This window comes from Cadophora gregata (assembly GCF_030347475.1).
Source record: "Cadophora gregata isolate MNR1 chromosome Unknown scaffold_4, whole genome shotgun sequence".
NCBI classification, from domain to species: domain Eukaryota; kingdom Fungi; phylum Ascomycota; class Leotiomycetes; order Helotiales; family Ploettnerulaceae; genus Cadophora; species Cadophora gregata.
The window spans coordinates 1,805,745-1,832,793 of NW_026695927.1; the positions used below are offsets into that span (position 1 = coordinate 1,805,745).

Consider the following 27,049-nt stretch of genomic DNA (forward strand, 5'->3'; position numbering starts at 1 on the left):
AGCCTCTTCCTCGTCCTTGCAAGCATCAAGCATAGCACATCGAAAAAGCGCATTTCTTTTCTTTCATGAAAAGGAAATCCTGGGAATAAACCGCCACCAGTCCAAGTCCGACTCCCACCCCTGGAAAACACCAGCGCAATCCAATGCAATGCTCTGCACATTGCATCATTGCTAAAGAAAGTGGAAACAGATTTATGCGACGACAGTCTCCTGACGACCGCGAGCGTTCTCGCCGTTGACAGTGCTGTCTTGGATAGATGGTGCACCAACCTCCTCCTCCTCCTCTTCATCCTCATCGTCATACTCCTCGCCTTTGTGAGCGCTCGCTGGGAGCCAGGAGTCTCGATCGTTCAGAGGTGCGTCCTGGCCAGTAAGATCATGACCCTCGGCATTGCGCTGGATATTGTTGCGGCGACGTTGGGAAAGGGTACGGGCGCGAGTAGAGAGGGTGGAAGAAACCTTGGCGTTGGCGGTAACCCAATTGGTGAGAGCATCCTCACAGTCTTGGATGATTGCTTTGGACGCTTCATATCCATCATATGCGGCACGAGTCTCACCTGGGGTAACAGGAGTATCATCGACGAGCTCCAACAGGTGCTTTCCGTACCCAGCAATGATGGCAAGCTTCTCGCAGTGCTCACGGAGAGCATCGAACTGGTAGGTATAGGCAGCCTTTAGCTTCTCGCGGGTGATGTTTGAGAGTTGCGCCTCCGCGACCAGCGACTCAGCTTCAGCACGGACAAGTTCCTGCTCGAGAACGACAATCTTGGGGGAGTTTGGCTCCTTGTACTTGAGTTGGGCGATCTGATCAGTGATCTTTTGCTTGCCTATCCACGTCATTAGTAGAGAAGATGATTGCTGTCGTGTAACCTACGGTCTCTGCTGGGTTGAACGGATGCCTCAATGTTACGGATCGACTTGATAGTAACACGGTATTGATCATAACGGTCAATGTACTGGTCCTCAAGCTCGCCGATCTCGTAGATCAAAACACCAAGCTTATCCGTGACATCCGACACATCGTCATCACAAGCTTCACCCCAGATGGAGAGTTGTTGCTGGAAAACAGTTAGAATGAGGTCAAGATGCGGCTATATTTCGCAACTTACAGCAACTTCCATGCGCTCGCGGCCGACTTGCTCCATGCTGCGCATAACATTCTTCTCCATCTTCACCAGCTGAGAGAGCTTCTTTGCAAGATCTGGGCCGAATTGGCCGGCGGTTTGACGTCGGAGAGCATGACCTATAATAATAAACGTCAGCAAAGTGCTGTCGTAAATAGTGTACAGAGACGTGGCACATCATTGTGGCGACTAGAATCGAGGAGGAGCGACTCTTGCTAGAAGCTTGAAGTCGAGGTCGAGGAAAATACAAGAACATTTGATTGCAATCATGCCACTTTTTTCCTGGAATGGAGCTCAATAGCCACAACTGTCGCGTCTCATCCCCAGTCTACCCAATTATGCCAGCATGTAAGACGGAAGGAATTAAAAGTTCGTCCACGTCATAGGAAATGTACTGACCGAGTCCACCTTTTCCGAAGAGTCTGCCTGCCTTTGTGCTGGAGGCTGGTGGGGGAGGGTTCTGGAGTTGCGAGGCCTACGGCGGATCAATTAGCAACAGCTCCGAAAGTCCTCTGCACGCCTAGCCACTGCAGATGGTGAGGATATACATACAGTAGGAGCCCGCGATTGTCTCATAGAATAAGTGCGGTGCATGTTGACGGAAGCTGCGGAATGCGCAAAGCTGACGACCGGTGTGGATAGCTGTTGGAAGACTCTAGGTTATCACAGCAGAGCAGAGCAGAGCAGAGCAGAGCAGAGCGGAGCAGAGCGGAGTGATCGTGGGTATCAAAGATGATATGATGTGATATGATGGCTGAGCAGTGATCAGGAGGAGTTGTTTTGTTTTGTTATGAAGAGGAGAAGAGAAGAGAAGAGGAAGAGGAAGGGGAGTAGAAGAGGCGGCTGTTGCGACCTCTCTGTTATTTAGGAGGGAGAGGGAGCTCTTAGCTGCGTGTGCCTGTGCCCGTCCCCGTCGAGCGTCACCAGTCGCAGGCTCGCAGCCGAGCAACCAGGATACTGTAGCGATGACGTAGGAGGTGGCCTCTCATCCCAGCACTAACTACTTACAGCACGAGTACTGGTACTCGTAGCCTAATTGGAAGGTTACCCAGCACCCAGAAGAAGCCAGTGCAGCAACTAAGCAACCCGCTAGACTCCGTGCAGCGCAGCGCAGTGCAGTGCAGTGCAGTGCAGTGCCGAACCAGAACCAGAACCAGAACCAGAACCAGAACCAGAACCAGCCGGATGTGGAACAAAACAATCGTTGACGCACGAGAGCAGCGCCGGGCAAATCAAGTACAGTACAGTATAGTACAGTACAGTACAGTATAACAGTAGCAGCCAATAATGGAGGAGGATGGAGCAAGAGCTCAACGCCATGCCGTGCCAATTGCCATGCTCTTCCAGTTCCAGTTCCAGTTCCAGTTCCAGTTCCGACTTCGATTATTATTGATTCCGTCTTGCTCCCTTCTTTCAAGTCCCGTTCCTTGCGTCTCGGGACTTGAACAGTAGCTGCCCGAGCTGCCATTATTGTAAATTACCATGCACAAACACAGCACGAACACCATGAAACGTCCACCCGATCTAGACATCCCCAGCATCCTCTGGCTCTGGCCGCATCCATCATGATCTCCGCCAGGATATATGCCCTGCCCTGCCCTCCCGAGTCTTCTGCTCCATCCGGCTCCACAGTTTTCTACTTATCAGGCCGCCTTAGGGTATCTGCCTCCGCAGGTTGGTACAGTACAGTAGCATCTAGACCTTCCCCCACCTGTTACTGTACTGTAAGAACTTACTGCTCTGCTCTGTTCTGTTCTGTTCTGTTCGGCTCGGTACACATCGAAACAACATCCGAGACCAGACAACAAACGCCACTACTGTACTACAGTACTACGGTACGTCGGTGACTGACGACGCTACGTCACCGTTTTCGAACCACACGACGTTTTGGCAAATAATGAAGCAATCTTAATCTTACCTTAATCTTGAATCCAGGCAAATGGTGACTTAGTGGTGTTACCTAGTCTTGGATGGGTTTGGGATGGCCAGATAGTCCGGCGATGTTACTCTAGTCCCCGTAGTGTAGTGGCTGTGCTGTACCTGACTACTTCAGGTAATGGCTGCACCTGCAGGCAGGCAGGTGTTCCAACTTCCATTGTTGATCAGCCGGGAAGCAGGGTCACGTGTCGGATGAACGACTGCCGTCGATCATCCAAGGTGGCTCGTTTGGGTGTTTTCTGGCTCCGAGTTTGGGTATGGGAATGGGGATGGGAAGCTCGAGGTATATTTATTGACTCATCTATGTTTACTTACTATTCATATCCGAAGAGGCAGTATTTATTGGCCAGGTGTGGCCAATCGAGAGAATTTGCTGCGCGTTAAGCTTCACTGAATAACGATCGGAAGTCCAAAGACAATCATTCGATATCTCGGTATGCAATTGCTGATTAGCTATTTTCAGAGCATATGAAACAAAGTATCATGGGGAAAACGTCGGACTTTCGTGTTTTGGAAGCGTCTTAATCGGACATTGTATCTTTGCCCATGGCGTCGTCAGAATGGGTTCTACCCATGAATTTTCCATTGTCGGACCAACTGATGTCCTTGCAAGCGAGTTTCCTACTGGAAAGGTCAAGAGACATAGAACAGCATTTAGCAAAATCGTACCTCTACGCTCAGAAGAATCGGTTACGCTTATGTATAGTAAGCTGGATCACTGGTAATCTTGCTCCTAAGACTAGCGGTTCACCACCACAGCCCATGGATCAATCACCGAGTGTATCTCGTCGGTCTGAACCTCTTCCTTCTCGGCCTCACAGATCCATCGTCGTCATCCTCCTCAGCATCCTCCTCAGTCTCAGCAGCATTGGTGTTCTCTTCCACAACCGGTCCCATCGGCGCAGCAGTCTTCCGCATCTTACACCCCCTTCCCTTCTTATCCCCCGCCTTGCCACCGCCACGAATAGCACTGATCTTCTCCCTCGACCCCTTCTTCCTCTGATCCATCCCATCCAGCGCATCCAGGGCCTCCTCTCCCTCCAGGACACCACGTTTACCTCCAGCCTGTGCCTTCGGCAAGGTCTTATTGAGTCCCTGCTTCTTCGCGAATTTCTCCCCATAATTAAAGAGGAGTTCCTCGCCGACGTCGATGTCGCGGAGAGCGAAGAATTTGATGCGGTGTTCGCCATTGACGAGGACGATCTTCGCCTCGCAATTGAGCCCGTCAGTGGCGCTACCGCTGTGATTGATGAAGCGAGTTTTGTTTCCAAGGCGCGCGGCGTCGATTACGCGCTCTTTGTTGAGGTCGAATAGAAAAGAAAGGAGTTTGCGGTCGTAGACTATGCCTCTTCGGTCGGCCTCTTCGGATGAGATGTTCTGGGGCGAGATGTTAGTGCAAGCTCAGGTGTCATTTCGCGAAGGATTTTTGATTTACTTCACCAGAATACTCGCTGAGATAATCGCCTTTCTTCACTGGTTCTGCTAGGTACAGTCCGAACCCTACAAGCTGACTCTCACCCATAACCATCGCTTTAGAAACGCCTCGTTGCAGATAGATATTCTGACAGCCTGTTGTGAAGAGTGCATCATCGTACTTGTTGGCTGGGTTGATACGGGCTAGTGCTCCGCAAGAGCCGCATTCTGGACCACATTCCCTATTCATTTTAATACAGATACAGCTGTCTGATGTACAGGACAGGCCAAACGCCAGACAAGAGCAGCCGGTAAACCTTCTTGGGCAGTCGTCTGAGCAGCCGCAGAAGCTCTCGCACAAAAGATTTGCGGTGGCGCATGGGCATGAAGTCTCGTCATCGCCTGGCCGAGCGATACAAGGTCCTGGGTGTCCACACTGTTTTCTGGGTCAGTAAAATACATCAAAGGGAGATATTATCACTCACAGCAACTACTTGTTTTCTCTCTGCATGCTTATGTGCATCTGTGTAATCATTCAAGTCTCCTCGGAGGGCCTTCCTCTTGTTGTCATACCATTCAAGTTTCTTGGGCCGTCCATGAGGAGGTTCCTCGATTTCCTCTGCGTGATGCTCGCTCTCGTACTGCTGAATTTCAGCCCAAACAGTCCAGCAGGGAATATTTAGAGCATAAGCTATATAGCAAGATCGGTAGTTGGGATGTCGGTAGGTGGCAATCATTTGGGAAAGGATTGCTAGGTGCTCCTCGTCGAACTCGTAGTCCAAATCCGAGAAATCAGTAGCCATGTAACAGTCATTCGAGCAGGACTTCTTTTTATTCTGAGGAAGAGGTTCAATATCGTCCTGAATTTGATGCTTAAATCGACGGAGCGTATCTTCATAGTTCAGATTGAGAGGCTTCGGATTGTATTTCATTTCAGGTGGTCCTTGAGGGGCCTCATCGTCAACATCGCTGAAGTTTATCGGCTCATGAAGAAAATCCCCATGTGTCGGACAATCGATCGCTGCACATATCAAACACGTAAGATCTGCGTATGTCCCAATCCGATTTGAGGTAGGGTTGGGCTTCTTGGTCGCACTTTCAATCATTTCCTTCAACAGACTAGCTGGGAGAACGACATCCTGTGTCTCGATATCGAATACTGTCTCGAAAGCATCACAAAAGTTGCTAGCAGCTTCTCCTATGCGATAATCTAGTGGCCCACCAAAAGATTCCAGGAGTAATCTCCGCTGGCGGCGGTCTATGCCAAGTTCACCGCTCTCCTCGTTTTGCAGTAGAAGGTAATGTTTGAGTGCTTGCAAGTCAAAGCCAAGTTGAAGTTCTTCCAGCCACATCGGCAGATACTGTCGAATACGAGAAATTTCCTCTGTTTCACGGCTGGTAACGGAACTCCGGGGACTGTAGACTTGTTCCAGCTCCTTGACAAGTCGGCTGAAGTTGGCTTCATTTCTCGTTCCAGAGTCGCCTAAGAACGGTATGAATTTCAACTTCTCATCATCTGCCTTAAGGATATTGCGCCGAACATTCATATGCGAACTGTACTTTGGTACTCGAGGAGCGTCACCAAACACCTGTTTAGCGAAAAGCGTGCTCTTACCTTTGCCCAGCTTGCCGCTCTTCTGGACAGGCTTCGAGATTCAGTAAAGCATAGGAATATTGGGGCGGATTACTTACGTAGTGATAGAGAACGTCCCTTGTCGTACCATCTGGTGCTTGGGCTCCCGGCTCTAATACCACAGAGGCCATAAAGGCAAAAGGCGAGATTTTGTCTACTGCCCGAGAATTCCTCTCCAGAGCAGCCATTCGTGCATCGGCCAAAACATATCTTGTGGACAACGCGTGGCCATCTCTCATGCCTTGCAAAAACCCACGCAATCGGTCATCCAAGTCAAACGCATCCTTTTGTGTGTCAAACTTGGCTAGTTGCGCCATGCGTTTCCTGGGAGACTGACTTCCACGTTCTGACAAAGACTCTCCAACGATTTGTTTCTGCTTTTTCTGTTGTAGACGAGTAATAAGTGGCGATGTTGAGCCAATTGAAGAATTGTCATTTCGTGATCTCCGTTCGCTGTTTGACTGTTTGGAAGGAGAGCCAGTTGGAGGCATCTGGCTCTGGGAAGAGAAGATGCCTTCCATCTTGTCATCTTCATTCTGGTCCTTGTCTTCATCGTGACTGCTATCTTCATCTTCTTCCTGATACTCATCTTCGCCCTGGTCCAGATCTTCATCCCTGTCATCCTTGGCTTCAGATCTGGATCGATACATCAGAGAATGTTCTCCAACAACATTTCGTGGGACAGCCTCTGTAGGCTTAGGGGCTTGGTTGAAAGCTGGATCTGGAGTACCCCTTGAACCAGAGGCGAGAGGCTCTCTTATTTTGGGCGCATGTGGAGGAGATACTCCAAGAGGTAGATCGTAAAATTTTAACTCCTTGTTGACTGGCTCTGTAGGATTTCCTGGTGAGCCCCGAGTTGGTGTGAACGTTGGTTGGAAATGTGTATGTGGTGAAGGCTTCGAGGAATATGCTTGGGTCGGTGAAGCGGGAGAGAACTTTACGGCTGGTGTTGCAGTGATCCTTCCAAATCTTTGGGGTGTAGCATGAGCAAAATTGGAGATCGTCGTGGATGGTTCCTCAGCCTGCGTACCAGCATTGGAGGCACCAGTGCGTTGTGGACGAGAGGGAGGAGACGGTGTTCGCAGGTCAATAGGATCTGTATGTCTGACAAGAGGTCGTCTACGTGGAGGTGGAAAGTCGTCATCATCATCACTACTAAGCAGATCAATGACAAGAGGAAGTGGGCGTTGAAAGGCCATATGGCCGGAGATGCTCTCTAGATTCAAGATGCCCGCTGCTGTCAGAGCAATATAACGTCCTTGTCTTAGCCTTTAATGGCCGGTCGCAGGACCTTTATCCTGGCGTAGAGCAGGAAATGGATAGAGTCTTCCAAGTTGTTGAACGTCAATTCGCTATCACGTGATAGGCTCTCTGTGAGGCCGTCGTGAGTCCTGTTTCAGAGCAGACCGGTGGAAAAGGCGGCTGGAGACACCATAAGGTAAGGCTGGTTCTACACTTCTATGAAGGGGTGACCTGAAGTGTTTAGAGTCATAAGTGCTGGGCTTGGTGAGGTGAACATGAGTGTTCCTACCTATGGACGCGCGCAATAAGGTACGCGACAGCAGCGTCTCCCGCCTCCACCAGCAAATAGCCCTCCACCCTCACAACCAGCGCAGTTGCTGCTATGCCTCCCCAAGAATGATTATAAGAAGAAGAAGATCATATCGGAAGCGAGAGTCGATGATTTGCGGAAGGCTCTCAGCACTCTGGAGGTGCAGTGCAGCGCAGCATGGCTGGGCAGTTGGAATAGGAGCAGGTCGTCCTGGATTGGGTCCGCTTGCTGGAAAAGGTGGGCAGGGAGCAGAGAAATTCTTGTGCACAAGTCGCACAGCAAGCATAATTCCACGCGGTCTGCATAACCTGATTACATAACGACGATCATATTATCCACTCCTCATCGCAGTCTTTCTTCGATAGACAAACACTACGATATAGGTCGATGCTAGTAGGTACCTTTCGCGACATCTCTTTAGTTAAGTCTGATATATTTGCCACTCAAATCTACACTTTGTTACCCATTTGCGCTTTGTCTCTCATGTCTGCTGCCACCCACGCCCGCAGAGAGTGCTACCGTAGTTCTGTGCTATGCTGCTGCCGCTGCTGAAGATTCTGTGATTCGTGGCTTAAGGCAGCTGAAAGCCTGCATGGGCATGCAAGCCACAGGTGGAGTTACGGCCGGCATCTTCAGCATGATTGCGGGTATCCTGCAAGCCTGACAAATTGAAGTGCAGCGCTGCAGTCTCGCAGACACTCATGCATTCTCACCACTGCATCCAGGGGCTTGCAGCGTTCTGTCTCAAGTCACTTTGCTATGCTGCTTCATCTTGCTGGAAGAAAATGTTCCGCTTGAGTTAGCATTATGATACGGATATCGATGCAAGGCAAAGCGGATCTCCACACCGCAGAATCTTTCCCCTGCAGTCATCCCATGTATCTATGTTACTTTTGCGGAGTTTCATACCCTATCTTGGTATCACTACAGGCTCGAACTCTTGGCACCAGTCAAAGTCTGTGGACCTGGGGGTGAACCATGGGCTCGGAGACCTTTTCTAGGCCTAGAAAGTTTTTTGAAGTTTGATATCGTGCCTAGTTGCCACAGGGTAGCAGCCATCAAAGGTTACTCCCGAACAAAGGATTCCGAGGTCCCCAGTGTTCGCAATTACATGTAGGATATTTCATATCCCCTCATGTAGTGATATGAGACTATCCGAAAGAATACAAAGTGATATAGGACAGTCCTCGCAAATGCGAAGTATTGTCGTTACAATATGTCGTATCCGAATATCACTTAAGTGCGCTAGCACGCGGGTGACTTTGAAGATGGAACTTCGTCGGATTCTGGCCCGAGCAGGAGCTGAATGGAAGATTAACAGAAATAGGTCATATGCCGAAATCTCAAAATGTATGTAGACCACTGTTGCTCCAGCCAGCAGATGGTGCGTCAGGTATGAAGAAATCCCATCATTACGAGGCTATCTGTACACACGCCGCAGCCCAACTACCAGGTACGATATCAATTATGACTTCAATGCTGGCTGTTCCCTCTCCACAAGTTCTGTTGTTATTTTCTGTCAAATGGTGGTGGGCCATGTCGCTTCTTGATCAGATCCGCAGCCTAAAGACTGTCAGTTGCATTCCACGACTTCCTCGCTCCAACTCACTTTTTCACCAGCAGCATAGATCGTAGCCGATGGCGCACTCGCAGGAGTAATAGGCATAAAACTCGCATCAGCCACACTCAATCCTTTCACGCCATAGACTACCAACTCATCATCAACAACACCGCCAAGCTCCAACTTCATCATTGGCAAAGTGCAGCATTCATGTGCATTGGAAGGGTTGATCAACGTTCTGAACTTGGCTTTCAGGTCTTCGTCACTGGTGATGTTTGCTCCAGGGCTGATCTCTGTGGGACCGAGAACTTGCATTGAGGGTTGGGCCATGATTTGTCTGTTCTTTGAGAAGAGTGATAGGACAAGTTCGATATCGGTTGGATCTGTCAAAGCACCATAGTCGATGAGTGGATTGTCGAGGATGTTTGTGGAATTTATAGCAATCGATCCTCGACTCAGTGGTTTGATCATATAAATTGTTGTCTGGGTTCCAGTGTTCTAGCTCAGGCTACCAATTGCTGTCTTTGAAGATGAATAATGTTTGAATAACAACTTTCTCTGAGCGGCGTAGCCTTTGACGACGGAAGGGTGAGTATTTGGTGGGAGGATAGACGCGGGGTCTTGGGACTTAGCGAGGCTGATTATTGGCTCCCAGTTCAAAGTAGCATTCTTGAGTGGGAGAAGAGCGATATTATTTCCTGTTCCTCGGGTGAGGGTATACGCTCCCTCGCGAGATGCATCGTATAGGGCTCTTTGTTCTGCATCATAGGTGGAATTGGTGTTCAAGCTGCCACCATTCGGCTCGATGTTGGAAGTGACTGGAAATCTCTGTCAACAAAATGTCAAGATCATGAAGGATATCAAAGAGAACTGACAAGTGTAATCTACTTTTAGGTCAAGATGATCCTGGAAGTTTTGTCCGACACCTGGAAGATCAACGACGACTTTGATACCGAAGCGCTGCAGTAACGCTTTAGGCCCAATGCCTGAAAGCTGAAGTATTTGTGGTGAGTGAACAGCTCCTGCAGCCATTATGACCTCTTTTGTGGCTTTGGCCAATTGTATTTCTCCGCTAGCAGGCGAAAGATACTCAACACCAACAGCTGTTTTTCCACGAAAAAGAACTTTGGTGACTGCATGCCCAGGCAATAAATGATAATTAGGTCGAGAACTCTTGATTCGATCGTAGTGGACAGTCTTTGAATAAGATCTGATTCTAGCGACTGGATCTAGAGCTTTGAGGAGCCAGAAGAGCCCAGTAGCGTCTCTGCATTGGGATCTCTTCGAGGGGCTATTCCAAGATCTGTTGCGGCATTCCAGAAGTTTGCTCACATGGCTGTCAGCACTTCAAAGAAACAAGAGAATCTGAAAGGTGTCTTACCACTGGATTGATAACCGTATGGAGCGTAACTTGCTTGTACAGGACCGTTGTTGCCGTGGTATGAGCTGTCCCAAGTAATGTTGTACTTCTTCGCGAATGCTGCTTCTGGAGGGGTGAAAGTTTCACTCTGAAGGCCGTTAGCAGTTGTAGTCTCGGTAAAACACTTCTACTTGCTTTCTTGAAATACGGGAGGAGATCTTCCCATCCCCAGCCACGATTTCCGAGTTCTTCCCAGGAGTTGTAATCCACTGCTGGGCAGCGAAGGAAGAACATCGCGTTGATCGTGGATCCACCTCCAACTACTCGGCCCATTGGAACGAAGTATGTGCCATTGTTGAGCCCTCGCTTCATTACATCAGTAAAAGCGAAACGTACTTGGTATGGTACAGAAAAACTGACCTGCGGGGTACTGAAAATATTTGGCCAGAAATATGGGACAGGGAAATATGATCCAGGAACCAGAACAGAATCTTCTCCTTGATCAAAGGGACCATACTCCACAACCAATACGGATGCTGCGTTTTGTTAGGAGTGAGTTGAAATCTCCACTTCATTCAAACTCACTGTTTGGCTTTTCGGTAAGTCGATCAGCAACGGTCAACCCTCCAATTCCTGCACCGACAATAATGAAGTCGTAAGTTGTATTGGCTGCTGTCTTAGAATCCACGACCCGAGCATACTTCCCTAAAGGACCGCCAAGCACACCATGCAAAAGCAATAGAAGGACGCAAGTGAGCGGGATTGTCATTTTGGAATTTTAGTCGATGCCCGAGGAAGCCAGAATAAGGGGATCGTCTCGGGAATTTATAGCCATTATTTGGATGTAACCTTTGATAAGCGCTATTCTTTGAGGGTATCTCGTCCGAAATAACCATGCGATCAATATGTAGGTGTATGCCGCACCAGTTGTGGGCAGAATACGAAAGCGAGCAGTCCATACGGATGCCTGCTTCACCACCTCGCACATGGGGAGTTCACAGGGGCCGGTTCACTTCCGGCATATCTTGCAGCTGCCCCTGTTTGCCAAAATAAAGGTGGATATAGCATCAAAATGGCTAGCGACCTACTTCAGATAATCGATCGTAATGAGGTCGTGAGAATTGGTATGTCAGTGTCTTATAAGTAGTGTTGGATACATTTCAGGCTTCCTCATGGTTCAATTTGAATTTTTCAAGATTGTGACTGTGATTGAGTATTGGCAACACGCAGAGCACTAGCAGGGAAAATAATCGTTACCATGGTACCGTTCAATGACCACCAATAGAGCTCACTAGATACTGGCGAAGATCCCGTCCAGAACCGAGTACAGCCCCCCATTCTGATGACCACGAAACAATAGACCTGAAGGAGAAGAGTGCCAACCAAAATATACACAGATATTCGTTCCCTAATGCTACGGCCTACGATTTTTGAGTCCATTGCGGACTATCGACCCCGGTCTAATTCTTTGACCTCGACAAAGACGAGATAGAAAGCCCCCTGGGTAAAGGAACAACCCTGCGATCAAAGTTCAGACATCACGCCAAATCGTTCCACTGAAGATATTGTCTTGTGCCGGTATCTATGTGAAACCTCAATCGTCCTACAACGGCGAATTGGAGATACCCCGAACTTTGATGGACCTGGACATATCAGCAGGAAAGATGAAAGTTTTAAAGTCAGAGTTTACTCTGAAATTATGCACCCGACCGGCCAACCGAACTCCACTTCTTAGATCGATCTAATGGTAGGCCATTGCTTTGTACGATGGGCTCGAAAGTAGCGCCAGGTGTCTCGGGAGCTAAGTACCGCCGGCAAATCATTTAGCTCTACACTATCTTTCGAATCAGTGGCATGTATTGGCCGAGGCTGGAACTAAGTGAGAAAGCCGGGAAGGCTAAATGAACATAGCGTTATTGACTGTCCAAGGGATTCGAGAGGCTTTGTTTCGAGAAGAAGCGAGAAGAATCGACGCTAACTCACGTCTTCGGGACATCATGTGTAAAATGTAAAAAGCAGAAGGTCATGATTGTCATATTCTTCTTCATTAAGCTGCACCCAGCATAACACTTCCAAGGGCAGCTAAAAGCTCATTACCTCATGTGATGTCCACTATCAAACTCCAGGACCTTTGACATGCTGGAGCGCACCGGCACCCAGTCCCCCCCCAAAATTTACTCATGATCATCATAAATAAATCAATCCCACCCCCAAAAACACAAAACGCCAGAACCAAACACAAGTCTTGCAACAAACAACAAGCAAGAAGATTAAGGCACTTCCCCTCCCGCACAACTCCTCCCCCTACTACCCATTACTCATTTCACACGACCCTTCACTACCCTCCTCCCCTCATCCTCCCCACTCCCCACTGACCACTCAAGTCCCAACCCCCTCCTAATCCTCTTCCCCTCCTCTTCCTGCTCTCGATCATACACAGCATAGAGAGCTTTTAACCAGTGCTCCAGAATCCTCTCTGCCTCGCTCACGTGACCGAACTGCTTGCCAGTCACACGAGCGTCATACAGCATCCTCCTCACCTGACTTTGCACCGTCTCGTACGCCTCGATCATAAGCAGAATTTGCAGGCCCGAGGCGCGGTCTTTTGCTTCTGTTTCTGTTTCGAGAGGCTGGTGGTGCCGGAGGAGAGCCGTGGTGAGCTCGTTGGTGAGAAGCTCGGTACAGATTTTGAGGCCGATGTCGTTTTCTGGGGCTGACTTGCTAAGAGCTGGGAGGGAGAGTTCATCGTCCTCGTCGCTGATGTCGTGGATTTGAGTTTGATGATGAGGATGTGGACTGGAACTAAAAAGAGATCGACGATCTGAGGAGACCTCCTTCTCGAAATCCGCATCAAGTGGTGAGCATGGTGGTGAGCCAACTAACGTCTCTGCATCCGAACCTGGCGTTGATGGTGATGGTGACGCTCCGCATTGCGAGTGTTGCTTGACCAGATCTCGCAAACTCAGTTGACATTTGATTTTGCGAAGCCGTTTGCGAGTTTGAATTCGGTATGAAGTCGAAATTGAAGTGGTACGATCGTGATCTTCCTCGTGATTTTGGATTGAGATTTGGGACTGGGCGAACGAAGTTTTCAAACGAAGAGGTAACACTGCTTGGTACTCTGATGCGAGCAATTGCGCCTTGTCCAGCTCGCATTCCACGGACTTCCGCTCCAATTGGCCGACGAAAAAGACGGGAGTCTTAGATCGCCTACGATACATCCCTATCTGCACCTCATCAGCCTCTGCGTCCATATCGTTGGGTGCCGGCGAAATGAAGCTATGGGTTGAGTAGATACTGATTGAATCGTCTGAAAGGAATGAAGAAGAAGAACGAGGCTGGAGGAACAGAACATGTTTTTGAGATTTTTGGTGAGGACGTGGGAGAGGGAGAGGGTGATGGAGAGAGTGAGCTCCAATAATACGAGGTCGGGCACTTGATGAGAGCTGCAGCTTCGTATCCTGGTTCTGGCACCCCCTTGTCCAGACATCGTCATCGGCTGGAGTTCGGTGTGCATCGACCTCCAAGCAGGATTCCACGCCGATAACAGACGAATCCCCAGTTATTCTCTGCCCAGGGGAAAATCTGGTGTCGAAGTAGCATCCAGGCGTTGCTTTTTGGAGCCGTCTTCTCTTGTGGTCTTCGGGGCCTGATGATGCCTTCATTGCTTTCGCTGGTCCTGAGTCGGAAGGATGGCGAGCAGCCAATTGCACGAGCGGCATGCTGGTGGTGTGTGGGAGCACGGCACCATCAACAAATAGTTGTCAGTTGGAAGCAGGTTGATGAGTTGGGTACGTGGATATATATATATATATATCGTAGTTTTGAGACAATCGTGATTGATGGACGACAGCAAACGGTATGTTCCCTGCTGATTTGTCTGGATCTTGTCATTTAATCATTGACAAGACAGCAGACAGGCAGGCATGAGCTTCTGCTCCACGCAGTCATATATCAAAGAATGGCTTTGTTGTGACATATGGTTTGGCGTAGCGAGAGTATCAGAAGCATCCACCCATCTAGGAGCAAGAGAAGCAGAGGGGAGCAGAGGAGAAGAGAGCAGACCTCCTTCATATTTCATTTCATCAATCAATGGTCTTGACAAGTTGTCTGCTGACACCGTTTCTCCATCCCTACCTCCTGTACCTACTTCCTCATTCTTTGAAGAAGATAGGGAGGGCATCAGAATGTACGAAGGGTAGGACTTGCAGCCACAATTTCGCATCTCATCCACCCACGGACACCCCCTCTCCCCTCCATTATGGTGAGGTGAGGTGAGAGCTGAACAAACGAGTGAGCCAAGGCCCAGCCCCAGCCCCAGCCCGACTGAGATTTCACGATGGGTGCTGGTGGTGGGCCCTACTTGGTTACCTGCCTTCCATTACATTACCTACCGTACCTCCAGTCAGTACGGAGAGGGCTTGGGGCAGTCCGGCAAGCAAGCCGTCGCTGTCGCCGTCTTAGGATGCCGTGGTTTGGTTTTATAGCTGTGTATATTACCTAAGTATAAGCATGTCACTGCTTCCACTGCAGGACTTCCAATTCCATTCCATTCCATTCCTGTTGTGCTCGTCGCCAATGATCGCATTGCAGAAGCTGCAGCACCCTACAGCACAGCACCCTACAGCACAGCACCCTACAGCACAGCACAGTCTGATCCCAGTGTCTGGGCGGGGCGGGGCGGGGCGGGGCGGGGCGGGGCGGGAAGTGGGTTGGGTTTGAGTATAGGTACCTTATACGCGGGCGGAGGTACGGTACCTATTGGCGCTGACTGGATTGACTGCAACTGGTCAGCCTTTCAGGGTTCCATTTCATTGTTCAACATCCAGCTCCAACTCCAACTCCAACTCCAACTCCAACCCATTTCTCGCTCGCTCGCCAACTGTCGCTTTCGCTTCCTTCTTGTCTCTTTCTTGTCTTCTCTTTTTTTCTTCTTTCTTCTTTCTTTTTTCTTCTATCATCTCCCTACCTCCATCAATACCTAATCTCATCTCATCTCATCTCATCTCATCTCAGTATACGAGAAGAGGCGACAGATAGGATGGGCCAAACGAGACAGTGGTGTCTTCAAAGCGAGTCCCTCCTTTGTGCTAAATTTAGCCTACCTTATCCTTCCCCCGCTCCGATAGATGGCACTACCTTACTGACCTGAATGCTACTGTACCTTGCTTAGTAAGCTGCTACGCTGAGCTTTGGCAGGCTGGCGGGGTCATGGCTGGCTAGAGCACAACACAACACAACATACCTTAACACAACAAACAGAGCAGCCAGCACAGTACGGTATATCCTCAGAGTGGCGCAGTCCCACCGAATTACCCGGCCAGCTTCTGACTTCCAGCCTCTCTCAGTCCTCCCCCGCCATGTTTGACACTCGGCTGAGAGCTGCGTTCAATCATATTCCAAAAGTGTGGTTGCACGAGAGCTGCAGCCCATCGGCTCATGAGGTAAACGCATCATAGGCTGTCACTCAGAGATCCTTAATTAACTATGGAAGGCTGCGAGGCTGAGGCATCACTTTACGCTCGTCGGCACTTGCCATTTCACTTGCTTTTCGTTCGCTGTCTGCTCCCAAGGGTGACTGGCTCCCAGTTTAGGTATCCACGAATATGGATCTCCCAACGGACAACCTCAAGTTCTTTTTGATATCAAAGCTTTGAGATTTGTTGTTTCTCGTGTCCGCGACCTTATGATGCGTGTTCTGTTTTCACATTTTCTATCACGTCCATTCCTGTTTACGCTAGTCTGGGGCTGCTACGATGAAAACCTCCGACGTGGAGACCCATAAGGAAATGTGTCCTGCGAAACTAAGCTTCAGCCATATGAAGACAAACTCATTACCTATGGTGAGTGAAGGGAGAGTGGTGCTGGCTGAGCAGAGAGGCAGCACTCCTGCTCATGCTCTGGTTCACGCCTGCATCCTTCACAGCCGTCGGAGCGGGCAATGGTTCGAGTTTTGATCAGGCGGTCTCGTCTAACGAGAAGAAAGCCTTGACGGCAAAGAATTTTGAGTTCTTCCCATCTGTACATTTTCAGCCTAGAACTGGTGAGTTGAAAGCTTGCTATATCAGAGGTGGTCCTGCTCCTGTCTGGGGAATAGAACTGCAAGTTCCCATCTCTGTTTCGAAGTGTCTCTTAATCTAAAGCACAACAACTACTTATCCTTCTTCATTTCCTCTTCCTCCTTTCTCTTGCTCTGAGTCATCCTGTTCAATCACCACTCCCCACTGATCTCATTCTTTCTATAACTTCAACCCCAAAATGAGATACTCAACCCTCTCAGTGCTCTTCTTAGAGGCAGTTTCTGTCCTCGCAATAGAATCTTACCCATCCCCATTCTACCCATCCGAAACTTATCCAACTGCGACATACAACACGGCTACTGCTTCGTACACTGAACCACCTACCTACCATCCAACTCCAAGCTATGCTCCGGCGCCCCCCTATCACAACGATTGTGGCGATTAATGTGGGGGACTTGCGGTGATGGGATTGTCCAGGCTCCGTACGAAAAGTATGCAGCTACGAATGCAAGTGGAATGAACGCTTATGCGGTAATGGAATTACTGAGTAGTAAGTTCGATTCAGGTGCTTGAGAGGACAGAACTGACTCGTTACCAGTCCCGAAGAGTGCGATGATGGCGACTTGAAAGGCTCGTGGAGTTCCCATTGCAATGTAAATTGTACCCTGAAGGAGCCATGTGGAAACCCTAATCCAGCCAAGTGTGGAAACGGTATTGTTGAGTAGCAAGTCTTTATTTATCCGTATCCAACGGACGCGGAGTCAACTTCTCCAAGAACTTCCCACTAACAGCTACCAACCCACAGGTCTGCGATGATGGCTATCTGAACAGTGGGGACAAATCAAATTGCACAACTGATTGCACATGGTGCAATACCGAGCCTTGGTGCGGCGATGGCCACATCGATTACGAACTGGGCAAGACCTGCGACGATGGTGCTGACAATGGTAAGCCCCATATTTTCTCCGAGACTATATCCCAGCTGATACCTCCAGGAACGCCCCAAGCAACCTGCACCACAACTGCCAAACCACCTCCTCCTGCCCCGATTCCTGCCCCAGCTCCACCTGCGCAAGCTGCAACCCCAATCCCTTCCTCAACAAATGCACCATCACAACCTCCTGTATCAACACACCCACCGGCAACAACTACTGTGCTTGCCGCGCGGGCTACCGAGCTAATGGATTGGAACCCATGGATGCGAGACAATTCAGATTGGCGTTCCCGGGCCAGAAATAGAGGGTCTTTGTCGCACCGGGTGTGGAGTGTGATACGCTTTGTACGAGTCCTTTCCCTGGACCAGATAGTTGTCAGGAGGCGGTCTCAGTGCAGGTCACTTGTTAGAATATGGGGAGTTAAGCGAATACTTTGGCTTGATCTGGAATGGAATCGGATGAATTATGATTTTGGTCTTGGACCATTTAGTGCTGGGTGGGTGGTAGCGTCACCTACGTTCTGCTTTATCTCTCATTTCTTCGTTTAATCCAGCAGTCATTTGCAGTCATGTTCCTGTATTAGCTTAGATAGAAGCTGCTCTTCATCATCAATGCGAGGCCGTATGCATCTTCGCTTGCTGGAACCAAGAGTAAACAAAAGTCTTGTGGGCATGAGCCCATGTTGTCAACATGATATCATCAGAAGAATCTTCGATTTATTTATCATAATCACCCAATTTACTAGACCCAAGTATCTACTATTACTCCAGAAATGCCTCAAGCTTGAATGATCTCGAACCCACTCGCCGTCATGGCATGCTTCTCATCTCCCGACGATATGCCCGCGGCGGCAAGGACATCTTCAACCATCAACTCTTCACTCCCTCTCTCAGGCCATGCCTTTCTTAATCCCTCCCAGCATCTCACTTCCAAGTTCTGCTCATCAAATCCCCCAAAATCCCACGAAACTCCTCTACTACTCTCCAAACTCGGGTACAGCCTCGATGTAGCCGCAAACCTCCCATTAACAAAGACCTCCACGATGGAGTTATCCACCATCACCCTAACGTCTAAGTCTTCGCTGGGTAACAAATGAAACTTCCCCTCATCTGGGTTAATCTCCCCGAGATTTTCCAGTGAAGATCGAGACCGGTGGATGCTTATTCGCTGATTGGCAAGATCGATTATAATTTTGGAGACTTCAGCGGATGAAGGTGATTCCCGAACGTTAAAGATAAACCGCTCGGAGCCAGAGAGGTTGCGGAATGTAGCCACAATCTCGTAGTTCAATGAACGGACGGACCGGAGACTGTCAAGTGAGGTAAACGGAGCTGACTGACGGAGATGAGAGACTTGTGGTGCGAGACGCATGCCCAGAGTTGTCATCTTTCCTGATTTTTCGTTGATATTCCAGCGGTCCATGTCGCCCTCTATACGTGAGATTGGTGCCGAAATCTCATACAATTCTTTCGGGTGTGTTAGAAAGCCTGCCCAGCCTTGCTTCTTAACAATCTGGCGATTTGCAGCTTCATTCGCCCAGCCCAGCTGGAGGATTCGCCCTTCTGCATCGCGGAAGATGTGTGCTGCATAAGCGATACCATGGTCAAGTTGGCCGTGACTTGTGACGCTGAACTTTGGCTTGCCATTATCGAGACTTAGAGTTCCAGACAGCCAGAGCAGGGCGTGGCCATCGTGTCTCTTGCTGGTCTTGTCCTCTTCTATTCCGATGATGATATAGTGTCTTTCACCAATGGTGAAGAAACTAGCGCACTCAAAATTCATGCCAAAATTCAGTTCGCTCGTAGGGGTAATTCTGGCATTTGCTTCCGCTTCTAGCAAGATACAAGTTGGCTGCCAGTCGAGAAGATCATTGGACTGATAGAGAAGGAGTTGAGGGCCACGACCTCTTTCGCCAGAGGCAATCAGCATGTAATCGGTTGACGAATCAACTCCAAGGAGTTGAGACATCGGTTCCCATTTCGAGACAAAGGGATCTCTCCATCCGGTCGTCTTTTCCAGTTTCGGTGGTATCGTCATCAAAGGATTGTGTTCATATCGTTGCCATGAATTCCCATAATCTGTTGAGAAGGCAACAGATTGCGACTCACATCCATCCAGGTACGGCAACGACCAATGTATCGGCACGGCCGAAACACTCGTATAGAATAGAAACAGGACTCTCCTCCCATCCACTATCCTCGACACAATGGATCCAGAGAACACACCCAGGCGGTCGTATGTAGTCCCATTCCTCAATGCAGGCGAGCAATCTTCCCACGTTACCATGTCTTTACTCCTTGCCATTCCCCAGGCGGAATTGCCGCCTTGTGTGGTTCCAGGATTCCATTGGTAGCATATTCTGTATTCTTTCGTTTCGGGGATGTAGACGGCGCCACAAGGGTCGTTGGACCATGAGTGTGGAGGGATAAAGTGCGAGGTGGGACGAAAGCGGTTGAAAGCCATGATATGATGGTACAGATAAAAGTCCACCTGGCTGGAATAGCGAGAATAAATCCAGGCGTACGAGGAAAACAAAGCGCTGAAAGTGGAAATCTAGGTGTCGTCCGCGAGGGGCAGAGCCAGCACTGAGCAAGACTCGTGTCAAATAACCAGTAATAAAATATCGAAACGAAAATTTCAATCGAAGAAAGCGAAATCAAAAAATAACAACCAGAAAACAAAAATATCGAAGAGAAGACAATATTTATTCTTCCCTAACCACGCAGCAAGCACACTGCCCAGGACTGGCTCAAGTCACGTCAAGTCAAGTCCAGAAGTCCGTCATCTCGGCTGAATTCCGACGATTAGCCGGCCAATCATAATTATGCCTTCAGTTAATAAGTTGTCCCTCCTGACTCAAAGGCGGAAAACTCTCCTCCTTTCTTAGGTTTCGTACCTCTACCCATCAACAAGGCTCGCCACGCTGGCAGGTCAAGGCAGGATTGCGGCTTTAAGCTGACGAGAATTTCAGCGTGGGAGAAAAACCCCGCCGCAGGCAGCTGTTGGAGGCATCGAGGCATCGAGGCTATGTGGGAATGGGGATGGTGCGGGACGATCGGGTGTCGTTAATTCACCCCATTGGCCGCCTTGGCCGTTTGGCTTGAGTTCAGCGCGGGTTCTAGATGTGGAGTAGGTCCTTAGCCGCTAGTTTTCCGCTTCATGCACAAAAGAATCGACTCAAGCGTGAATCGTGATAGACGATGAGAAGTACTGTAGCAGTGTTCTCCGTACGTATAGACCGAGTAAGTTGGTAGGATAAGTAGATTGCAGTTCCCGTTTTGGTCGCTCCTTGAAGGTTGGTGGTCTATTGCTTGGGTTTCCTAGAAGGTTGGAAAGTAAATAAATAGCATGCGCACCTCCTTATGTTGAGCAGCATTCCCACTAAACTCTGCTGCTGAATACTTCAGTTACCCTTGATTTCCCACATCGCATCATATGCATGCGGAATTCCAAAAACTCCAAATTCCAGCCCACTCTAACATAATCGAGATATTAATCAACATCCGGCGCGCTTGGTGGCCAAAAAGCGTCCCAACCAGGCGTTGGCATCGAGAACGGGAGACTTGAATCTCCCATCGTCATACTGACAGGCGGAGCTCCAAAGTTCCCCACTCCAAGCTGATCCACCTGATTGAAGTTCTCCTCAATCATCGGTCCCTCATAACCCGGGTATTGCACATCGCCTTGCTCGGGTAACACAACTTCTTCGTCATCGAAAACCTCCTCCACCCGGTCCGAAGCTTCACTGTCAGATAGACTTCCACGAAGACGCAATTGCATAACACCATCAGTCTTCAAGTTCAACATCCTCATGTATTTTTCACCGCCCGGCGTGGTCCCAAGTAACCTGACCATCTCCATCAAATAATCTCTTGGCCCAAATTCCATTGATGAACTGTTGATTACGTCCGGATTCAAGAGCAAGACGTCTGAAAGGCTGCAGCCGATATCGAAGACTTTCTCGAGCAGGCCGACACCATTCGCTTCGAAAGCTTTGACGGGTAGCGACCGTGCAACTTGGACAACGTCCCGAGCAATGGAGATGGGATATTGGAACGACATGCTTTCATCTGATGATTTGCTTGATAGAAAGCCCTTACTAACGCATAGTTGCCATACCAAAGTCCTCAACCATTGTCGACTGACGCGGAGATCGGCTTGTTGAATCTCAGTCCTATCAGAACCATCAGGGATAGCAGTCTTCAGAATCTCCTGTAGCTGAATCAAAGCTTGAGGCGACGAGTCACTGCCGGACATATTCCATAGCGTCATGAAAGACTCATCGAAATGCTGGAAGAGAGATACCAGGTCGAGGAATCCAGATAGAATGGTAGCTTCCGGCCCGGGGTCCACAGTTGGTAGGTCGATCGTTACTTGTAAAGTAAGGGGCCGATGCCGCTGTAAAGCATAACCTCGCTCCGTGATAAACAGTAACCAAAACGTCCTCCGGCAAAACTTGGCATACTCTGCGTCTAGTTCCTGATATGTTGCTTCCTCATGAAGACGCAGCAATTGCAACATAGTCATCGATTCCCGAATGTAAAACCATGCCGAATTATCCATCCCTAAACAAAATAACGCCGCATACATAAAGAATGATGTGTGAATAGTTCCCAGTGAGGGTTTCTCGATATGGTCACAGAACCATCTCGCTCGGACCGCTTCGTTGATAAGATCTTGCGAGCTTGGCCAAGGTGATCCTAGTTGTGGAGTATCGATGATTTCCGGCTGGAAAACGATGAGTGCACAGAGAGCTGCAACCATCCCATATTGCTCCGGTCTCTCATTCAGATGTGGGATCATGGAATAGGTTTTCTCTTTGTCCAAGACGGGCATAATGGGATATTTGTGAGTGAAAAAGGCATCGAGGCAAGTCTTGACCAGATCAGCTGACAACAAAGGGGAAGCTCGGAAAGCCGTTGCGTTGTCGTCCGCTGAACTTGAAGAAGCAACAGTCGGTCCGCTCTCCGGGGAGAGTACATTTGGAGTAGGATTTAGGATATTGAAAAGCGAAAAATCGTTAGTTTCTGTTCCCCGACTAGCCGGCTGCTGCTCTCTCGCCGCCGGAAATTGGCCATTCGAAGTGTACTCGAAAATCCTCGGCCTCTGAATCGGGACGGGTTTCACATCCTTCGCCATCCTTCGTCCCTTAGGGCCCTTCTTCTTTGGAATAGCCAAATACGTGCATTGCAGCTCTGTAATCTGGCAATTCTTGCACGGCTTCTCCCCATCACAGCGGATCTTCCGTGCATGGCAGCAGTCACATGCTTGCCTGATCTTCTGCGCTTTTTTCGACCCAGCGATTGGCTCCGATGGCATTGCGCTCCATTTGACGACTGATTTGTAGGGCTGAGAGCGTGATGGGGATGGAATAGAGATGTAGTTGGATGAGGATGATCGGATGAAGTCCCGCCTTCAAGGGTCGAGCTAACTTTTTAGTGGCGCCGCCGAGAGATGGGATTTGGCCGTGACTCGTGACAGGGGAAAGCCGAGGCTTTATTGGCATAACATTATTCTAGAAGCAGGACGAGTGACTACGAATAATGAGTGGCAGAGACATAAATCCTGACTGTCGACTTTGAAAGAGCTAAGCAGCTACAAGGAGAACTCCCGCCCTGCACATTAGTCACGTGAATTCGATCCTTCCTTCGACTCATGTTTCCTTGTTCCAAACCAAGATCAACCAAAGACGAAGCGGTAATTCAAATTCAATCAGTCAACGACAGCCTGAGGGAAAATACACCGCTCTTAAAGTCCTCAGGCATCATCCAGTGACATGCATCCCTGCTCCCTTCTCTCCTCTAAGCTCACCTTCGGGAGCACTCGGCAGCACTCCCAACGCAGACAGTTGCTGGAACGTCCTAACCACACTCTCTTTCGAATCAAGCACCTCAAAACCACACCATATTCCTACACCTCGTCTCAATCAAACATGGTCTTCCCACCACCGACTTGCCAAGCATCACTGGACTATCTAGTCGCTTGACTCGATATCAAAGTCCTAAGAAAACACTACAAGGAACAAAGGCACGTTTAATTCAAAGTATCGGAAGCTGAAATCTACAGTTACTAGTTTTACACGGCATATTTGATCTTGAAGACCCAACAATGCTGACCTGCAGAGCTCAGTGCAGATGGAACCGTAATCACGATACCTTCTTCGGACTGCTTCCAAGTAAGGCTCGTCCCATTTCCAGCTCCTATCATCGAGATATTGTCTCCGGGCAATATGGGCAGCGGTACGTCAACCACAAAAGTCTCAGTTGGCTCTGTCAATGATAATATGTAGAAAGCTGTTTCGGTCTGGGTGAAGCGAAGATCACCTGTCTCGGCCGCAACAAAGCCATTCAAAGGTTAGGTTACATCATTGAGAGCGCCGTAAGAACTTACAAGTAAGTTGTATTGAAGATAGCTTCGGCATTCGCCTTGATCCAGATACCAGCCTCAAGCAAGTGAGCGACTTCTGTTGCGTCAATCGTCCCGTCGGCCTTAGGTCCGAAATCGAGTAGCAGGTTGCCGTTCTTACTTACCATGTCCACAAGAGAGTGGATAAGCGTCGTGGCGTTCATGTACAGAGAAGCTGGGGTTGCTCGATTGTAGCCGTAACTGTAAGGATCCATTCCTTGGTTGCTCTCCCACTTGCGCTCAGAGACAGAAGAAAATGTGGTGTATTCTGGAGTATCAAAGTCTGCCCCAGCTGCAATACCACAGCGGTTGTTCATTGTGACTTGTCGTCCTTGGGATTCTGCGTAATTGAACCAAGCCGCGGCGAACTCGGCGGTTCCGTTGGATGCACCACAATCGCACCACATGATGTCTGTCTCATAATCATAGGCCAAGATCTCCATCTGCGGCACCATTAGATCTGATATGAAGTCATCTTTTGGAAGAGCCCCAGTGTATGGCTCCTCGGTACCGGTGTATGGATTTCTTGCCAGTATACCGGGCCAAGAAGTACTGGCAGGATCGGTAGTCTGTGAGAACCCATAAGGACCATAGAGAGGATTGAACTGAATCTGTTAGCCGAGATTAATTCGATTTGAAGCTACACCAACCCATTCTGGCAGACTGAAATACGTTCCACGCTTTAATTGAGGCTGATAAGTTTTTGCAGCATCAAACAATTCTCTGAGAATATCCCGCTTAGGGCCATAGTGAATCGAATCGCGATGAGTCGTCTCCTTGGCGTCAAACATTGCAAACCCATCATGATGCTTCGTGGTGAGGACGAAGTACTGAGCACCAGCGTCGGCTATCAGATCTACCCACGACTTGGCGTCCCAATTTTCCGCTGTAAAGTTGGAAAAGAAGTCATCATAGACAACGTCAGGACCGTAGGTTTTTAGATGGTATTCGTAGACATTTGCTTTGTCAGCATTGCGATGATGTCCATACCACCAATACCACTCTGCGTAGATCTCAACGGGTGTCGAATTGCCCTGGAATTGTCAGTACCTGCTAAATCTGAATACAGGACGAGGAAAAGGACCCATCCAGGAACACAATATGGTCCCCAGTCTGACCTTTTATCAGTAGAAGCGATGATCTCTGATTGTTGTAGTACTTACGAATGAATATTCCATACTTTGCATCGTTGAACCACTCTGGGCTCTCATGGGTCGACAGACTTGTCAGTCCTGATGTGTACTCCTCTAGTCCAAACTTCACACCCTCAATCACATGAGTTGCATTGAGCGCGGAGCCTGACAAATGGACAGTCGCGGTAACGTCCCCACATCCAATTACACCAACGTTGACCTTCTTCTGATCCCCTGGTCTCAGCCTCTTGATACATCCTGGCTCAGTGGTTTCAACTCCAGGTCCAGAAATAGTGATTTCAACCCCAGGCCCTGAGATCCAATCAGGGCCAGCATTGTTGATGACAACCTCAACGGTCTGCACTCTATCCGCATCATGCTTTTGAGTTGGTCGTAGGAACTGCACTTGGATTCCAGTCTGCTGCAGCAGCGACAAAGAAAAAAGATGAATTCTCGATGTGTCATTAGAAGTATCCGGCAAGGAGACAGAGGCTAGATTCTTTGAGGGGTCAAGAGCTCCAATGTACTCGAAGATGTGAGATGTGTTCCAATTGGTGCTGTTGGTCGTGAAGTAAGACGGCATTACAATCTCTCCCTTGAGAATGGACAAGAATGAAGAATATGGGCTGGTCCGGATCTCAGTAAGTGCTTCTGTCCCATCCGTATACTCCAAAGTGATATTCCCTGTGGCACCAGCAGATTCCGAAGCCACGAGCATATGTAAGCTGAAGAATGAAGCCACTGGCACTTCAATACGCTGACCTGCCATGACGACATTGTCGCTTTGGTTAGCAGCCTGATATCCCGGAAATGCGTACGAAATGTTTGTCTTGGTCGATGTGTAACGTCCATCTGGTAAGTCGTGGGCTGGGTAAGAGTTGTGCAGTCGGTCGAAGTTTGCTTCTCCTGGTAGGAGACCAAAACCTTTGTTATTGAAGTAGGCATCCAGGGGAATCTGCACTATTTGCTGGCCAACGTCAGTATTATTTATGAATTGGCCATTGACTAGCTTACTTCCGAAACAGTTCCATTCTCCCAGCGACGACTTGGTACAGCCGTCACGACTGCAGCCAGCCCGGCGGTCAGAATAAAGGCTTTCATCTTGGCGATACTTCTCCAACGACCTGAAAGTCCATTGTCCGTCTATCACATCATATATGGCCGTTCTAAAGCTCCCCCATTTTCAACTGCAGCTGGGGAACCCAAACAACAATTATTCGCTGTTCATCCGCTGACAGCTCCATGGTCCCCACTCCGGCTCATCCAGGTAGGTCGCCCGTGTCGCAAAGCGTAGCTTCTGCAAGTTGATAAGAAGCTGTAACGTTAAATTTGGCGTAGCATCGAACCGGGGTCCTTGTCAAGGGAGCACTGCTGTTCGACTGACAAAAGGGGAGCGCAATCTACGGAGGTACTCGTAGGTACGCGGGGTTGATCAGTTGCTAGATCTGCACGAGATGGCCGTTCCATACCGACCTACCTACTCCGAATGCGATTTAGATCACATTTTGCCTAGTCCTAGTCCTAGTCATGCTGCCATGGGCTGCAGGGGCTGCACGATAGTAATTGGAAGCTGTTGATGTTATCGTCGTCGTCGTCGTCGTTATCGTCGTCGTTGACCCGCGGATGTTGCCAAGTCCGCGATGGCGCCCATCCCGTCCACCGCAACGCAAACGCACCACACCTCACTGCCGACCGCATTCCCTGCGAGTCTTCAGCCCTCGGCTTCCGAAGCTTGTTCCTGCATCTCATCCCACTCCTGAAGAACAATTGGAACAGTCCTTACGGATAAATCGAGGACACCGATTACCCCTCATCTGCTCATTGCCTCGCAAGTATTCCACTGTGAGGCATGTTTCCCTCTATTCCATTCTCAATGACTGAAAGTGCCATAAAGCTGTCCCATGATTCTTTTTGGACGTACAGTATTGGTTCCTGACTCTCAAGGAGACTACCTATTATAGCCCCATCTTCTTCA

General features: G+C 49.2%; 9 protein-coding genes across 10 annotated transcripts; all 9 read right to left on the minus strand.

Annotated features, from left to right (window-relative positions):
- Nucleotides 1–192: 192 nt before the first annotated feature.
- PIL1 (Eisosome core component) lies at nucleotides 193–1,914 on the minus strand (the record flags this gene model as incomplete). Its single annotated transcript, XM_058503886.1, has 5 exons — nucleotides 1,677–1,914; nucleotides 1,524–1,599; nucleotides 1,110–1,243; nucleotides 875–1,058; nucleotides 193–827 (listed from the first exon to the last, which is right to left on the minus strand). The coding sequence occupies exons 1-5, from the start codon at nucleotides 1,716–1,718 to the stop codon at nucleotides 193–195; spliced, it is 1,071 nt and encodes a 356-aa protein (XP_058360599.1). The 5' UTR covers nucleotides 1,719–1,914.
- Nucleotides 1,524–7,886, minus strand: ONS95_010301 (uncharacterized protein). Of its 2 annotated transcripts, XM_058503887.1 has the most exons (7): nucleotides 7,640–7,859; nucleotides 6,168–7,581; nucleotides 4,961–6,121; nucleotides 4,503–4,911; nucleotides 3,732–4,439; nucleotides 1,677–3,683; nucleotides 1,524–1,599 (listed from the first exon to the last, which is right to left on the minus strand). In XM_058503887.1, exons 2-5 carry the CDS (start codon nucleotides 7,305–7,307, stop codon nucleotides 4,297–4,299), a joined length of 2,853 nt encoding a protein of 950 aa, XP_058360600.1. In that variant the 5' UTR covers nucleotides 7,308–7,581; nucleotides 7,640–7,859; the 3' UTR covers nucleotides 1,524–1,599; nucleotides 1,677–3,683; nucleotides 3,732–4,296. The 2 variants fall into 2 exon arrangements, with proteins under 2 accessions (XP_058360600.1, XP_058360601.1); XM_058503888.1 differs by lacking the exon at nucleotides 1,524–1,599 and having other exon boundaries at nucleotides 3,059–4,439; nucleotides 4,498–4,911; nucleotides 4,961–7,581; nucleotides 7,640–7,886.
- A 1,173-nt stretch (nucleotides 7,887–9,059) lies between these two features.
- ONS95_010302 (uncharacterized protein) lies at nucleotides 9,060–9,751 on the minus strand. The gene is made up of 2 exons (XM_058503889.1): nucleotides 9,270–9,751; nucleotides 9,060–9,223 (listed from the first exon to the last, which is right to left on the minus strand). The coding sequence occupies exons 1-2, from the start codon at nucleotides 9,690–9,692 to the stop codon at nucleotides 9,170–9,172; spliced, it is 477 nt and encodes a 158-aa protein (XP_058360602.1). The 5' UTR covers nucleotides 9,693–9,751; the 3' UTR covers nucleotides 9,060–9,169.
- On the minus strand, nucleotides 9,720–10,253 carry ONS95_010303 (uncharacterized protein; the record flags this gene model as incomplete). Its single annotated transcript, XM_058503890.1, has 2 exons — nucleotides 9,720–10,039; nucleotides 10,097–10,253. The coding sequence occupies 2 exons, from the start codon at nucleotides 10,251–10,253 to the stop codon at nucleotides 9,720–9,722; spliced, it is 477 nt and encodes a 158-aa protein (XP_058360603.1).
- A 97-nt stretch (nucleotides 10,254–10,350) lies between these two features.
- Nucleotides 10,351–11,350, minus strand: ONS95_010304 (uncharacterized protein; the record flags this gene model as incomplete). The annotated part of the gene is made up of 5 exons (XM_058503891.1): nucleotides 10,351–10,548; nucleotides 10,603–10,729; nucleotides 10,777–10,947; nucleotides 11,002–11,117; nucleotides 11,167–11,350. The coding sequence occupies 5 exons, from the start codon at nucleotides 11,348–11,350 to the stop codon at nucleotides 10,451–10,453; spliced, it is 696 nt and encodes a 231-aa protein (XP_058360604.1). The 3' UTR covers nucleotides 10,351–10,450.
- Nucleotides 11,351–12,899: 1,549 nt separating this feature from the next.
- Nucleotides 12,900–14,303, minus strand: ONS95_010305 (uncharacterized protein; the record flags this gene model as incomplete). The annotated part of the gene is made up of 1 exon (XM_058503892.1): nucleotides 12,900–14,303. One exon carries the CDS (start codon nucleotides 14,301–14,303, stop codon nucleotides 12,900–12,902), a length of 1,404 nt encoding a protein of 467 aa, XP_058360605.1.
- A 4,010-nt stretch (nucleotides 14,304–18,313) lies between these two features.
- Nucleotides 18,314–19,999, minus strand: ONS95_010306 (uncharacterized protein; the record flags this gene model as incomplete). The annotated part of the gene is made up of 1 exon (XM_058503893.1): nucleotides 18,314–19,999. The coding sequence occupies one exon, from the start codon at nucleotides 19,997–19,999 to the stop codon at nucleotides 18,314–18,316; it is 1,686 nt and encodes a 561-aa protein (XP_058360606.1).
- Nucleotides 20,000–21,028: 1,029 nt separating this feature from the next.
- On the minus strand, nucleotides 21,029–22,855 carry ONS95_010307 (uncharacterized protein; the record flags this gene model as incomplete). Its single annotated transcript, XM_058503894.1, has 1 exon — nucleotides 21,029–22,855. The coding sequence occupies one exon, from the start codon at nucleotides 22,853–22,855 to the stop codon at nucleotides 21,029–21,031; it is 1,827 nt and encodes a 608-aa protein (XP_058360607.1).
- A 1,067-nt stretch (nucleotides 22,856–23,922) lies between these two features.
- Nucleotides 23,923–26,704, minus strand: ONS95_010308 (uncharacterized protein; the record flags this gene model as incomplete). The annotated part of the gene is made up of 5 exons (XM_058503895.1): nucleotides 26,089–26,704; nucleotides 25,105–26,034; nucleotides 25,026–25,054; nucleotides 24,592–24,975; nucleotides 23,923–24,546 (listed from the first exon to the last, which is right to left on the minus strand). Coding segments are annotated over exons 1-5 (1,968 nt in total). The 5' UTR covers nucleotides 26,090–26,704.
- Between the last annotated feature and the right edge of the window lie 345 nt (nucleotides 26,705–27,049).